A 12,697-nucleotide genomic window follows, 5' to 3' on the forward strand; every position below is an offset into this window, starting at 1 on the left:
AACCTCCCTGTGTCCTTTGGGAGAGCAGCTTGTCAGTGTGCTGTGTACTGAAGCTGAAACATGAAGCCAGGGTTGTGATAATTTAACTTTTTTAGAGGTTTATTCCCCCCAAATGCCTCCCCAAATCTGGTTTTCCTGGTGTGGCATATTCCCACAAAGGTGTGTGTTCACCCCTACACCTCACTGAGCTGACAGGGCTTTTCCTGCCTATCTCAGGTGACTAATCCCAAACAGGGAATTCACTTATCAGTAATGATAAGTGAGTAATTAGTTTATAACAGAAAGCCTTGAGGAATGTTGCTGCAATAAAGGGCAGTGCAGATGCTGCTCCTTGCAAGAGCATCCACACAAGCTCCAGTGAGGAAGAATTGCCCTTCCATGTCCATTTGGGCTCTTTGGGAAACCAGAGGTGAATATCCTGCTTTGTCAGCACCAGGGACGAAGGTTCCAGATATACCATATGGTTTCCAACACCCCCCTTAATCCCAGTGCAAATCTTCCCGTGCTTTCTGCCCTCAGAGATCTGATCCTTTCCATGACCTGGCTGCTGCTGTTGCTTCCTTCTCTCTCCTCCTCGCTGGCCCTTGGGTGGACTTCCTGCCTGGACTCTCCATTTCCACCTCAGCAGACACCCTGAATCAGATCCCTGATTCTGCTGGATCTGCCAAAACTCCCCGTGGATGGAGCAGGTGATCCTTGCACCATCAGGGTGGAGGTTTTCTTCATGAATACCACTTGCCTTAGGCTTCGTGTGCACCCCCATCCTCCCAATTCCTTCTTGCAGCTGCAAAGAAGCCAGAAAGGCTCTGTTGGTGCTCAAAACTCCTTCCCCATCCTTCACCTGCTCCCTTCACCAGCTTGCAGAGAGAGGAACCACCTCTTTCAGGGACAGCTTTTCCTGCAGCAAAGCAGGAGCTTCAGGGCAGTTTTTCCCACTAGATAGCTTTCCCTCCTTTTGTATTATTTTTTTTCCCCCCCAACAGCCAAGGAGCTTTTGCCAAAATGTGTTTTCCACATGTTCCCTATTAGTCATGCTCTCAGTCTTACAAATCTGTTACCAGTGCCACAAACTGATGCTATTAATTCACTCCCAACCGACACAAGCAAAATTCCAGGCAGCGTTCCTAAAACCAGACCCAGCGGCTTGTTTGGATTTAAAACCAATGCCCCTCTCTCGCCTGGTGTGTGTGTAGAGCACCTTCCCAGCTTCTCCCGAGGCTTGGCGAGGGCAGGAAGGTCGGGACAGGCGGTGGGACCGGCCCCGGGGGTCGGGCAGGGGCTGCCCCGCAAAGGCGGGGTCTGACAGCGCCTTAAATACTTCCCTGGAGCTCCGCTTGCCAACCACTGGAGCACGGCTGGACCGAGCCGGCGGGGGTTTATCTAGGGCAAGGCGGAGGGATTGGAGGCACAGGAATGTCGGTGGAGGAGGGAAAGCCACCGCGAGAAGCACCATGTCTCTGTAAGTAGATTTTTTCCCCCGTTGTTTTCCCTGCTGCTCAGGCAGCGGTGCGAGAACCGTGCGGAACGGAAGGGCATCCACCTAGCACAGACTTACATATTTTTTTTTCATTCTTTGGCATATTTTAGACTCAGGTTTTAAAGTTTTCCCAGTTCCTACAGCTGTGCCTGCGATTGTGTGGAGGGGTCAGCGGGTTTTGGGAAGTCACCGTGGTGAGAACGGGGAGCCAACAGCTCATTCCTGTACTGGCTACACACAGTTCTGACTACTTTAGGGGTTGCTGGTGGTCTGAGCAGTCCAATCCCTCCTCTGTAGCTGTTTTGAGGTGAAACTTGCACCCTGTGTGTGTTTCATACGCTGTGTGTCAGCAAATCTGGAGGTGGCATGTGATGATGGATGAGTGAATGAATGGATTTCAAAGCCGGAGGGACGGGGAGTCCTTTCTTTGGGGAGATAACTGAGATGCATGAACCACCTCATCTCACCCATCTACCTGCTGCACATCTACACAGATGGGGTTTTTCCCCCCCAGGCTGCATAACTTTCACACTGCACAGAGGAATTGGGTCTGAAGTGAAGGAGATGGATGGCTGCAAAATCCATGTTCTGTGCTTGGATGGTCGGGACTGTGAGGAGAGGAGACACAGCCTTTTCCTAGTGCCAGTCTATTCATCAGCACTGTGAACAAATCTTTCTTTGGAAGCTTGTTTGATTTATAATTGATTCCAAAACACTGTGGTGCACTAAACCCCCACCCCAGCAATTAAAAGCATTGAAATCTCACAGTTTAGTCTTTGTAGCCAGTGAGTCCTAAAAGCCACTGGAAGTTCAACCAAACAGATTTGTAGGGAGGGGTTTTTACCTCATTTCCTTCGGCTCCCGCTCTCAAATACGATGCCAGGAGGGCAGGTGGACACACAGGGGTGCAGCATCAAGGTGTGACCCCTCACAGTGGGGTCCCAGGGGCGCAGGAACAGCTCGGGGCTGTTTCCTGCAGATGTTCGTGCAGATCCAGATGTGCACAGAGGGCTGAGCCGCAGGGGCAGTGGCAGGACCCACAGCTCAGGGTGGTGGAAGGCAGCCAGGGATGGTCTTCTCAAAGCAACAACCTGTCACTTCTGTTAATTTGCAATTTCCTTCCTTTTCCTTGACTCGGGAGGTTTGGGAGCATTTTATTGGGTGCTCCTTCCTAAAATGTGTCTCCCAGAGGAGCCAGTGGGTGCTTTGATAACAACCCTGATAAATGTCAGTTCAAAACTTGAATATTTACTCCAAAAGCTGTCACAGCCTCGGTCAGACCCTCCCTGCCCCAGCAAACAGCTCCTGGGAGATGAGCTGGTGCTTTGGGAGTTGCGTCCCTGAGTAACGCTTGCTAAATGGTGAATTATCCTCGGTGTAGGCTTCAGAACCCCTTAAGGGGAGCCCTGAATTTGGAATGAACTGCTCTACAGGACATTAAAAGTGTGTTTTTAAGGACAATTTGGGGCTTGCAGCTAATTTGTGGTGCAGACGGGAGCTGCTGGGGCACTGGACACCTGCATGGGGCCAGCCAAGGTTGCTCCACAGACAGATGCACCATGGCCCACACCCAGCAGGGTCTTCCCTTCCCAGCCCCCTGTCAGCTGGAGCTTGGCTGAGAGCCTGGATTGATCCCACAAATCATTTAACGCCCCATATCTGAATGTGAACACAACAGAGGAAGGGTTAAAGACCCCTTAGGGTGTACCCACAGTAAGGACGCAGAAAAAGGCACTCAAAAAGGGTTCACCCCTGAATAAACCCAGTTTCCTCAATAAATAAAGAATATCTCTGTGGGCATCACTTCCCATGTCCTGCACTGGCTGAACTGTCCCACCTGCACAGTTGTACCGACCAAGGCATCACTTTTGGGGCAGGAGAGGGGGATTCTGGTCCCAGCAGCATTGGGGGTTGTTGCTCTCCACCTGGTTATGTCGAGGGCAGGGAGGAGAACTTCCCCACCTCTCCTTCTGCTTTATGACCCAGCTGTTTCTCCCCTCCCTGCCTCGGTTTCCCCAGCCCCAGGACAGGAATAGCACCATCTGCAGAGCGCTCCCACAGGCTCGGCCTGCCGTGTGAAGACTTGGGGGCTTGTGTTCGCAGGGGATTTGTTTGATCTGGAAATAGCAGGGTTGGAAAATTCCATCTGCCTGCTCTCGAGAGCCCTCGACAGGGGCAGCGCGAAGGCGAGCGCTGAGCAAACCAACGCTGAGCAAACTGGCTCTGCTTGGCTCCTGTCCTGGGAAGCAGTGGGAGCAAAATCGCATTCCAGAACAGCTGGATGTGGAGAACAGAGTGGGGCATGTTTCCCTTCCTGCTCCCACGTGGCTGCTCCCACCACGGAAACTCTACAGCACAGTTTTGTGTCTCCAGTGGTGCAAAGCCAAGTTCGGGCCAGGCCTGTGTCTCATGGCATCATCAAGCCAGGTTGGATGAGGCTTGGAGCAGCCTGGTCTAGTGGAAAGTGTCCCTGCCCATGGAACCAGATGATCTTTAAGGTCCCTTCCAACCCCCAAAAATTATAGGATTTTATGATCATTTTCCCCCCTGGATCTTCACCCCCACTCAGCCATGCTCACCCAGCATGGAGAACTAGGGTTGATGTCCATACTGCTTCCACATAAGAAAACAGCTCCTTTCTCTTCTCTTTTTTCTTCCTCCACTGTTCTTTAGGTCCAGGTGCTTTTCCTATCACTCTCATCTCTCAGTATCCGTGCCAGTCAAGCACTGAAATTGCCTCCTGTCTTTAGTGCTGCCTGAGGTCACCCAAGGAACTCAGGCTGAGGCCCCACTCCAAGTTAAGCTAAACACAAAATGCTTATTCCAAGCTCTTCCTCCCCAGCTGTCCAGGTCTCCTAATAAATGCATGGTTTTCTCTTGAAAGCTTCTCAAGGTTTATTTTTGAAACAGTCTGTATTTGATTAAAGTTTTGTTTTGTTTTGCTTTGTTTCAAGAGGAACTTAAAAGGGTTGTCAGCCTGTAAACATAAATATTCCCATTCTTTTGCTGATTCTTTGCATTTTTCTGGGCTTGCTAATGAAAGATGTTTCAGTAGGACACGTCTCTGTGATGTGGGAGCATCCTCCACTGTTCCAGCCCTGACCACCCTTTCAGGGGAGAAATTTTCCCTAATATCCAATCTAAACCTCCCCTGGTGCTAATTAAGGCCTTTCCTCCTGTCCCTGTTCCCTGCGAGCAGAGCCCGACCCCCCCGGCTGCCCCCTCCTGTCAGGGACTTGTGCAGAGCCACAAGGTCCCCCCTGAGCCTCCTTTGCTCCAGCCTGAGCCCCTTTCCCAGCTCCCTCAGCCCTTCCTGGGGCTCCAGCCCCTCCTCAGCTCCGTTCCCTTCCCTGGCCATGCTCCAGCCCCTCAATGTCCTTCTTGTCATGAGGAACCCAAAACTGATCTCAGGATGCAAGGTGTGGCCCCACCAGTGCCCAGCACAGGGGACGTTCACTTCTCTGGTCCTCCTGGTGGCACAAGATGTGACCTCACAGCTCTGGTGTTTTATTTCCCCCTCTCCCTGCAGGTTATAACTGAGTAGCCCTTATGACCAACATGAGCTGGAGCTTCCTCACCCGCCTGCTAGAAGAGATTCACAATCACTCCACCTTCGTGGGGAAGGTCTGGCTCACCGTGCTCATCGTCTTCCGCATCGTCCTGACGGCGGTGGGGGGCGAGTCCATCTACTCCGATGAGCAGAGCAAGTTCACCTGTAACACAAAGCAGCCGGGCTGCGACAACGTCTGCTACGATGCCTTCGCGCCGCTGTCGCACGTCAGGTTCTGGGTCTTCCAGATCATCATGATCTCCACGCCCTCAGTCATGTACCTGGGCTACGCCATCCACAGGATCGCCCGCTCGGCCGAGGAGGAGAAGAAGTTCAAGGGGTTCAAGAAGAAGAAGCAGTTTGCCCTGAACTGGCAGGCCGTGCGCAACATGGAGGACGCCATGGAGGCCGACGAGGAGGAGCCCATGATCTCCGACGACGCGGCCGAGCACGAGAAAGCCAAGCCCAAGCCCAAGTGCAAGGAGCAGCAGAAGCACGACGGGAGGAGGCGCATCCAGCAGGAGGGACTGATGAAAATCTACGTCTTCCAGCTCCTCACCAGGGCTTCGTTTGAGGTTTGCTTTTTGATAGGGCAGTATTTGCTCTACGGTTTTGAAGTGGAAGCTTATTACGTCTGCAACAGGGTCCCTTGTCCCCACACCGTGGACTGCTTTGTGTCCCGGCCCACGGAGAAGACCATCTTCCTCCTGGTGATGTATGTGGTGAGCTGCCTGTGCCTGCTGCTGAACATGTGCGAGATGTTCCACCTGGGATTCGGGACCATCCGCGACGCCATCCGCAACCGGAAAATCAACAGCTTCCGGCAGCCCCCCTACAACTACGCCTACCCCAAGAACATCTCCTGCCCTCCCGAGTACAACCTGGTGGTCAAATCCGAGAAGTCCACCAAGATCCCCAACAGCCTGATGGCCCACGAGCAGAACTTGGCCAACGTGGCTCAGGAGCAGCAGTGTACCAGCCCGGACGAGAACCTGCCGGCAGATCTGTCCACCCTGCACAAGCACCTGCGGGTGGCCCAGGAGCAGCTGGACATCGCCTTCCAGAGCTACAGCAGCACCCAGGCCAACACGCAGCCCTCTCGGACCAGCAGCCCCGCCTCGGGGGGCACCGTGGTGGAGCAGAACAGGGCCAACACCGCCCAGGAGAAACAAGGTGCTAAACCCAAGGCCTCCTTGGAGAAAGGCAGCTCCAGCAGTAAAGATGGGAAGACGTCTGTGTGGATATAACTCTGCCAGGAAGGCGAGAGGGCAGCGTGAGCGGGGTTTTTATTTTGGTTTGTTTCTGGTTTTCGGTGTTCTCTCGAGTTTGTTTCGCAGGGCACGGTTTTTGTGTGGAAGTCAAGAGAGTAAAAGGAGCTTTGGACCAATTTAGTGCTGTCTTCCAGTGTGTTAACAAAAGACATTTCTTCCCTGTTTCCAACGTGTTCTCCAGCTGGGAACCTCCAGTGAGTGACAGGAACCTCCAGTGAGTAACAGCAAACCCCCCACACCTCCCAGCCCTTGGGTCACCACCGGAGCCCCCAGCAGAGACTGGACAATGTGCTGTGGTGGGAAGAGGAGCTGCTGGTGGCTCAGGAGGAAAGTCAGGCTGACAGGGATCAGCCACCCTCCTGCATGGCAAGGCTCGAGTGCTGTAGGCAAGGCAGTGTTTAATTACTAAATACCCTTAATCAAATTAATTTCTGATCCTTTGATAAGAAAACCACTGACATATTGCACGGACCTTCACGGCAGGCTCACAGCTGATGGCCTGCCTGGGCTGGCAGCTGCCAATGAAGGCCTCGTTGGATGCTGTGAGCCAGGAGGTGGCACCCACACCAGGTCTGGGGCAGGAACACCGTGACTGCCTCACACAGGGAGACCTAAAACCAGCACAGGGCTGAAGGTTTCATCTTTTCTTCCTCTGTGTCGAAGCAAAAAGCAAATCTGCTCCAAACCCTCCGGAGCAGGAGCAAGCAGTGACATTGCGTCCTACTGGTGCCTGTGTAGCACTTGCTACAGATGTGATGGGAATTGTTGCAGTTACAGAGTTTTTAACAAACTGCTGCTTCACATCATCAGAAAGTGCCTTTATGCAACCAGGAAAACAAAAGTGTAAAGGGTTTAGGCTCCTTTATTTGCTGAATTTTAGACGATCGGCATCGGCAAATTTGTTTTTCTGATTAATTGAGGAAAAGCACTGTTGGCAAATTTGTTTTTCTGATTAATCAAGCCCTTATAAATAGTGGCAGGTGGCAGATCTAGGAATAGTGTGTCTCTGGTGTGTGTGTGTGTGTGTCCATGTATAGATACAGACACGTACGAACACATGCGTGTGCACATAGACATAGCGAAATAGGTGTAAATGTAATATCAACCCTCTGCTCCTTCCACAGCCTTCCACCTCCCCTGGGAAAACCCAGCTGCTCCAGGACTGGGGCTGATCTCATCCTGGAGCAGTCCTGGGGCTTTTAGCCTCCAGCCCCACCCGGGGAACTGGGAGGATTCCCACATTTGCTTGGTGGCAGGGTTGCAGAAGGTCTGGCTTCAGTGGGGACAGGACCAGGACAGCAGCAGGAAGTTTTTCCCGAGTTTATGAGGAGTTGTTTTCAGCTGGGCTTGGCTTTAGGGTGGTTTCCATGCACTTAAAGTACTTGGGGTGCATGTTAAGATCAAGCTGCTGAGCTCCAAGGCTCCTACTGTGCTTTGTCAGGGTGGTTTCATCATCACCACAGGGACTCCAAACAGGCAGAGCCTTCAAGATCAAACCTGTTGCAGAAGAAGTAAATTCTCCCTGAACACAGCGCTGTCCCTGTGCCAAGCTGTTCCCTCAGGCTGTGCCAGTATGTCTTACCCATTGGATATTCACGACTTCTCGCTGGACATCACCCTCATGTCCTTGAGATCAGTCCCTAAAAGCCCTGAGGATGCCTGTTCCCCGAGTGCCCAGCCCTTTGGCCATTCTTGGGAACAGCAGAGAATTTGGATATGCCCTTCATCTCCTGGGAACCTCGGCTGAGCTGTGCCATGCATTAGAGAACAGTCCTGGAAGCAGAAATGTAGAATTAAAAGGACAGCAGAGAAACATCCTACGAGGTACCCAGCAGCTAATATTCAGCTCTGTGGCTTTGTGTAACAGTCTGGGGAGCACTTCCAGGCTCGTTCCTGCTCCTGCTGAAGGCATTCATTGGTAAAATGCCTGGAATGCTGTTTGCTCTTGCTGCTGGAGATCTTCCCCTGACAAATGGATAACTAGATCCAGGAGGAGGATCAGCACAGCAGCACTCAGTAGGAACATCCATCCATCCCCTTCTGCTGGGAATTTTGCTGGAAAGGCTCAAAAAGGTCACACCACGGTGGTGGGGAGGCAAACATACCCAACCACGCTGTTTGTCGTCGTCCCGTGTGTGGGAATGTGCTCTCTGCTGGCTGGGGATGTGCTGGGCAGAGCAGGAGAGGCTGGGTGCTCACAGGGCTGCTGTCACCTGGCAAAAATGCCTGCAGGGCCACAGCCCAGGCTGCTGGGGAGGAGAGAGAGGTGATCCTGGGTGGAAATTTGTTCCCTGGTCACTGCAGCTGTCCAGGGCATGAGCTTGTCCTCTGCATCAGTGGGACTTCTCTTTTATTCCCAGCCCTGTGTCCCAGGGGAAATCGCGTGCATTTAAAGTCGTGATCCCAAGGGTAGGATGGAAACTCTGAGGATAACCATGGTTGGATGCTGCCTGGGTTCTTCTGATTCCTTTTCCATGAGCAACAATACCACAGCCCCGGATAAACCTGTGCTTCCCATACGATGCTGGAAGGCACTGTCCCATGCAGGAGTTGGGATTTGGGATTTCTGCTGCCCGTACCAGCAACACCTCCCTCAGCACCAGACATGGCCTGAGCACTTCCTGGTGACTCAGATCTGCCCCTCCACTCCTGCTGACCTGCAGAACCCCCCATGAGTCACCACACCAGGGATAGGAATGTGACTTCCTTGCTCTTGCTCCAAACAATCTTGGCAAACGAATCGCCATGGGGAAAGATGGGGGGCAGGGCAGATTTTGAGCCCAAACCCCCAAACCTGGTCACAGAGACCTGATCAACTCATTAAACCCAGTGTATGCAGCAGGGCTGCATCTGCTGCCCCAGCAATAGAGGTGGGCAGTGCCCATGGGAGGAGATTCCAGGTTCAGGGCAGGAGGATGGGAAAAGACCATGGATCTTCTTGCCAACTTGCCACCATCAAATGACTCTCTAAAGGGTGACATGAACCCCCTCTCTGCAACCCCATGGAGACATGGAGAAGTCTCATGCCTTTAATCTCTGCATATTTTGGGTGTTTGAAGACTGCTTTCACCCTCAAATCTGCTTTAAGCTGAACACCTCCAGTCTCATCAACCTTTCTCCAAGGGCTGCTTTTCTGGGGTGGTTTTCCCTGGTGTCTTTGAACCAACACCAGCCACTCCACAACTTCCCAGCAGCGTGGCAGTGCCAGTCCTTGTGCCACATTCCCTTCCTTCTCCTCTTCATGCACTCTGGTCCTCCCCAAAACCCCATCTCCTGCAGGCATGGGGATTGCTCCCCTCTCCAGGTGTGTGGCTGTACAGTGGGGACCTTCCTGGCATCCTTCAAACCCCCTTTTTATGGTCACACAGTGAACCAAGGGGGCTCTGAGTGACCCGTGGGTCCTGCAGAGGGTTTGGAGCCTCTTCCCAGCTGGTGTCACCCTCACATCTCATACGCACACACTGTTTTCCACAGGGAGAGTCAATAACTGCAATATTGACGAGTACCAGACCCAGGGCAGACTCTTGGGGGGTCAATAATCCCCTCGTCGGGCAGGGACACAGGGTAACCACTCCCAGCCCTGCTCCTCCCTCAGGCCTGGAGTATTTCCCTGCATAACATCCCTTCCCAATGGGAGCTGATCCTGATTTCCCACGTTTTCCAAGCGTTTCGACAGGGACTCAAGCACAAGGGTGTATTCCCAGCAGGAATGCTCTGGTGTCATGGGTGCCTGGCAGGGATGCAAAGTTGCCTGTGAGGTACCAGCCAGCCTGGAGGACACTGCAGATCCTCTGAGGCTGGGGAAGAGGGATCCCAGTTCTCCCAGGTCCCATCTGGGCCACACACTGCAGCCAGCACGGGTCAGACAGCCCTAGGAACAGAAAAGATTATTATTATTCTTTATATATATACTGATTTGCTCACTTTCCCCCTTCCTCCTCTACTCTGTGACCTCTAAACCCTTTAGGATGTTGGGTTTTCCCACTGAGTCACTGCCACAAAGGTGACCAAATGCAATGATGACTCTGCAGGAATGACTCCTTTCGGGGCAGGAGCAACAGTCCCTTCTTTTATCCTGTCAGCTGGGGCAGGAAAAGGATGGAGCAGCAAAATATTCATAGCCACAAGCAAAATCCCCACCACAACCATTCCTAACTCAACCAGCAGCTCAAGGAAATTCATTTGGAAGGCGGAGTATCAGCCATGGAAGAAATGCCAATGGCATAATTAATGCTTTGCTTTTTTTGTGTGTTTTCTCCAGGTAGCAGTTTTGTCCACACACAAGACAGGTTTAGCTTTGTGGCTGAACTAATTGTAAATGTTGATTCTCTCGCTAAACTTGGTCAGATAAAGTGCCCACACTTATATTTCTCTTCTTACCATTCAGGGCCAGGAATGTCCCACAAAATCCAGATTACCTTCTTGCTTGCATTGCATTCCACTGGGAAATACTTGAACTTAACTCAAGGCCATAACCAGTCTGTGCTGTTACAAAGCGTCTGGGATTGTTTTCTTTTTATTTTTTTGGTTGTTAATTTTTTTTTTTAATGTACTAACTGTATTTGTACTAGAGATTTTTGGAGTATGAGGTTGAATATGTAAGTATTTTTCAGTGTAAATGTTACATCTGGGCTGTAGTTAGAATATGAAACACTGGTCAAAAGGGAAAGGGACATCAGCCCAACTCAACTGTGGCTATTCCACATCCATTACTAATAACATGGAATAAAACTTACATTTTGTTACAGTATGTAAAGCGTGTGGTGCTTGCTTGAGAAAGGCTCTGAATGATGAGAAGAAATCCTTCTCCACCTACGATTTGCCTGTTTTAGCCACGTAGGAGCTCTGTTTTCCCTGATATGGCTACAAATCTTCACAAAATAGTTTTGCCTTAAGAAGCGTTTGACCTTCGCGTTGTTTGGGATGTGTTGTCTCCCTGATGAATCACTGCCTGCAGATCCCTCGGGCACAGAGCTCAAACTGCTGAGGGAAGCCTGGGCTTTCAAAAGCAAGAAAACTTTGGGGAATCTAGGAGAAACTGATGATTCAGGCTGAGCAAACGATGGGAAAGCACTTTGTGAGAGAGCCTGGCTTTCCAACCACCTCGGTCTTCGCTCCTCCCGTTAAATCACAGGCACCTTCACTCACAACCCCTCTCCAAATGTCCTCAGGAAAAAAATCCTGGACAAAAACATGCAATTTTTCTGTTTCTCTGGAAGTTGAGCTAAGTTGACAACTTCTTTGGCATGAGCAGGACATGGTCCCACCAAGGGACTGGGAAGAGCCAAGGCCAGGTTGGATGGGGCTTGGAGCAACCTGGTGTGGTGGGAGGTGTCCCTGCCCTGGGGGTTGATACAGACTCATGGAAGGAGGAATGGCAAAAGCAGCCTCCATTCAGCAGTATTTTGGGAACAGGCAGAGTAATTGCAACCTCCCCCATTTCTTTGGAAAGCCAGGCTAAAACTGCCAGTGACTCCCCAGTTCTCTCTGGGATCACAGCACCCATTGTTTCCACCAGCTGCTCCATGCTGCAGGCAGAATTCCAGTCACAGCATCCCACTGGCTCCTAATCCCTCCTCCCAGGGAAATGCAATAACAGCTTTACCTTCACCTCAGTCCCACCAGCAGGAATCCCAGAGTCCTTTATGTTGGAAAAGCCCTCTAAGTTCATTGAGTCCAACCATTAACCCAGCACCACAACCACCAAACCCTGTCCCCAGGTGCCGCATCCACATGGTTTTTATACACTTCCAGGGATGGTGATCCCACCACCACCCTGGGCAGCCTATTCTAATGCCTGGCCACTCTTTCAGTGAAGACATTTTCCCTAATATCCAATCTAAACCTCATCCAGTGCAGCTTCAGGCCATTTCCTCTGTCACTTGTTCCCTGAGAGAAAAGACTGACACCCACCCTCCTTTCAGAACAGCCTCTTGGATGCACAAACTCACTCCCTGCAAACTCAGCTGCCACTTTGCTCTATTCCTGCATCCTGCCTGTTGTCCTTGCAATTTCCCCCTATCATCACTGATTTTGCACTGCCCAGGTGTGGTGGTTTTAGCACTTTAGGAAACTGCTACACCAGGCCAGCCACAATCTGTGTTTTCCCCTCCAAGACTGTGGGATATTGTCCCAGCTATGGTTTACCACAGCCCCGTGTCCCAGCTGCCTGTGGCTGACCTCCCAGGGCACAGCTTGGGGGATATTTAATGCACAGGGTTTGGGATGAATAATTGCAGCTCACATGGGTTTGTGGATGAGGGTTTGTGCTTAACACCCTGAGAAAAAGCTGGAGAAAATGAGTTTATTATGCCAGTGCTAACCTGCAGGGCTGGCTACAGAGGTTAGCCCTGGTGAGGATGAGTTATGGACAAATAAATGCCAAGGATGAGCCCTCAC

General features: G+C 51.6%; 1 protein-coding gene across 6 annotated transcripts in view; it reads left to right on the top strand.

Moving 5' to 3' along the window:
- The window catches only part of GJC2 (gap junction protein gamma 2), a 39,605-nt gene extending 28,557 nt beyond the window's left edge, over positions 1 to 11,048 (top strand). For 5 of the 6 annotated variants that reach the window (XM_019283217.3, XM_010394765.4, XM_010394767.4 and 2 more), the window contains one exon: positions 5,007 to 11,048. In XM_019283217.3, coding sequence (XP_019138762.1) covers positions 5,027 to 6,274 — 1,248 coding nt within the window. In that variant the 5' untranslated portion in view covers positions 5,007 to 5,026 and the 3' untranslated portion in view covers positions 6,275 to 11,048. Of the gene's footprint in view, positions 1 to 1,129; positions 1,460 to 5,006 lie in introns of those variants that run through there. The other variant, XM_010394766.4, reaches the window with a different exon arrangement.
- Positions 11,049 to 12,697: the final 1,649 nt, after the last annotated feature.

This window comes from Corvus cornix, chromosome 2, assembly GCF_000738735.6.
Source record: "Corvus cornix cornix isolate S_Up_H32 chromosome 2, ASM73873v5, whole genome shotgun sequence".
Lineage (NCBI taxonomy): Eukaryota > Metazoa > Chordata > Aves > Passeriformes > Corvidae > Corvus > Corvus cornix.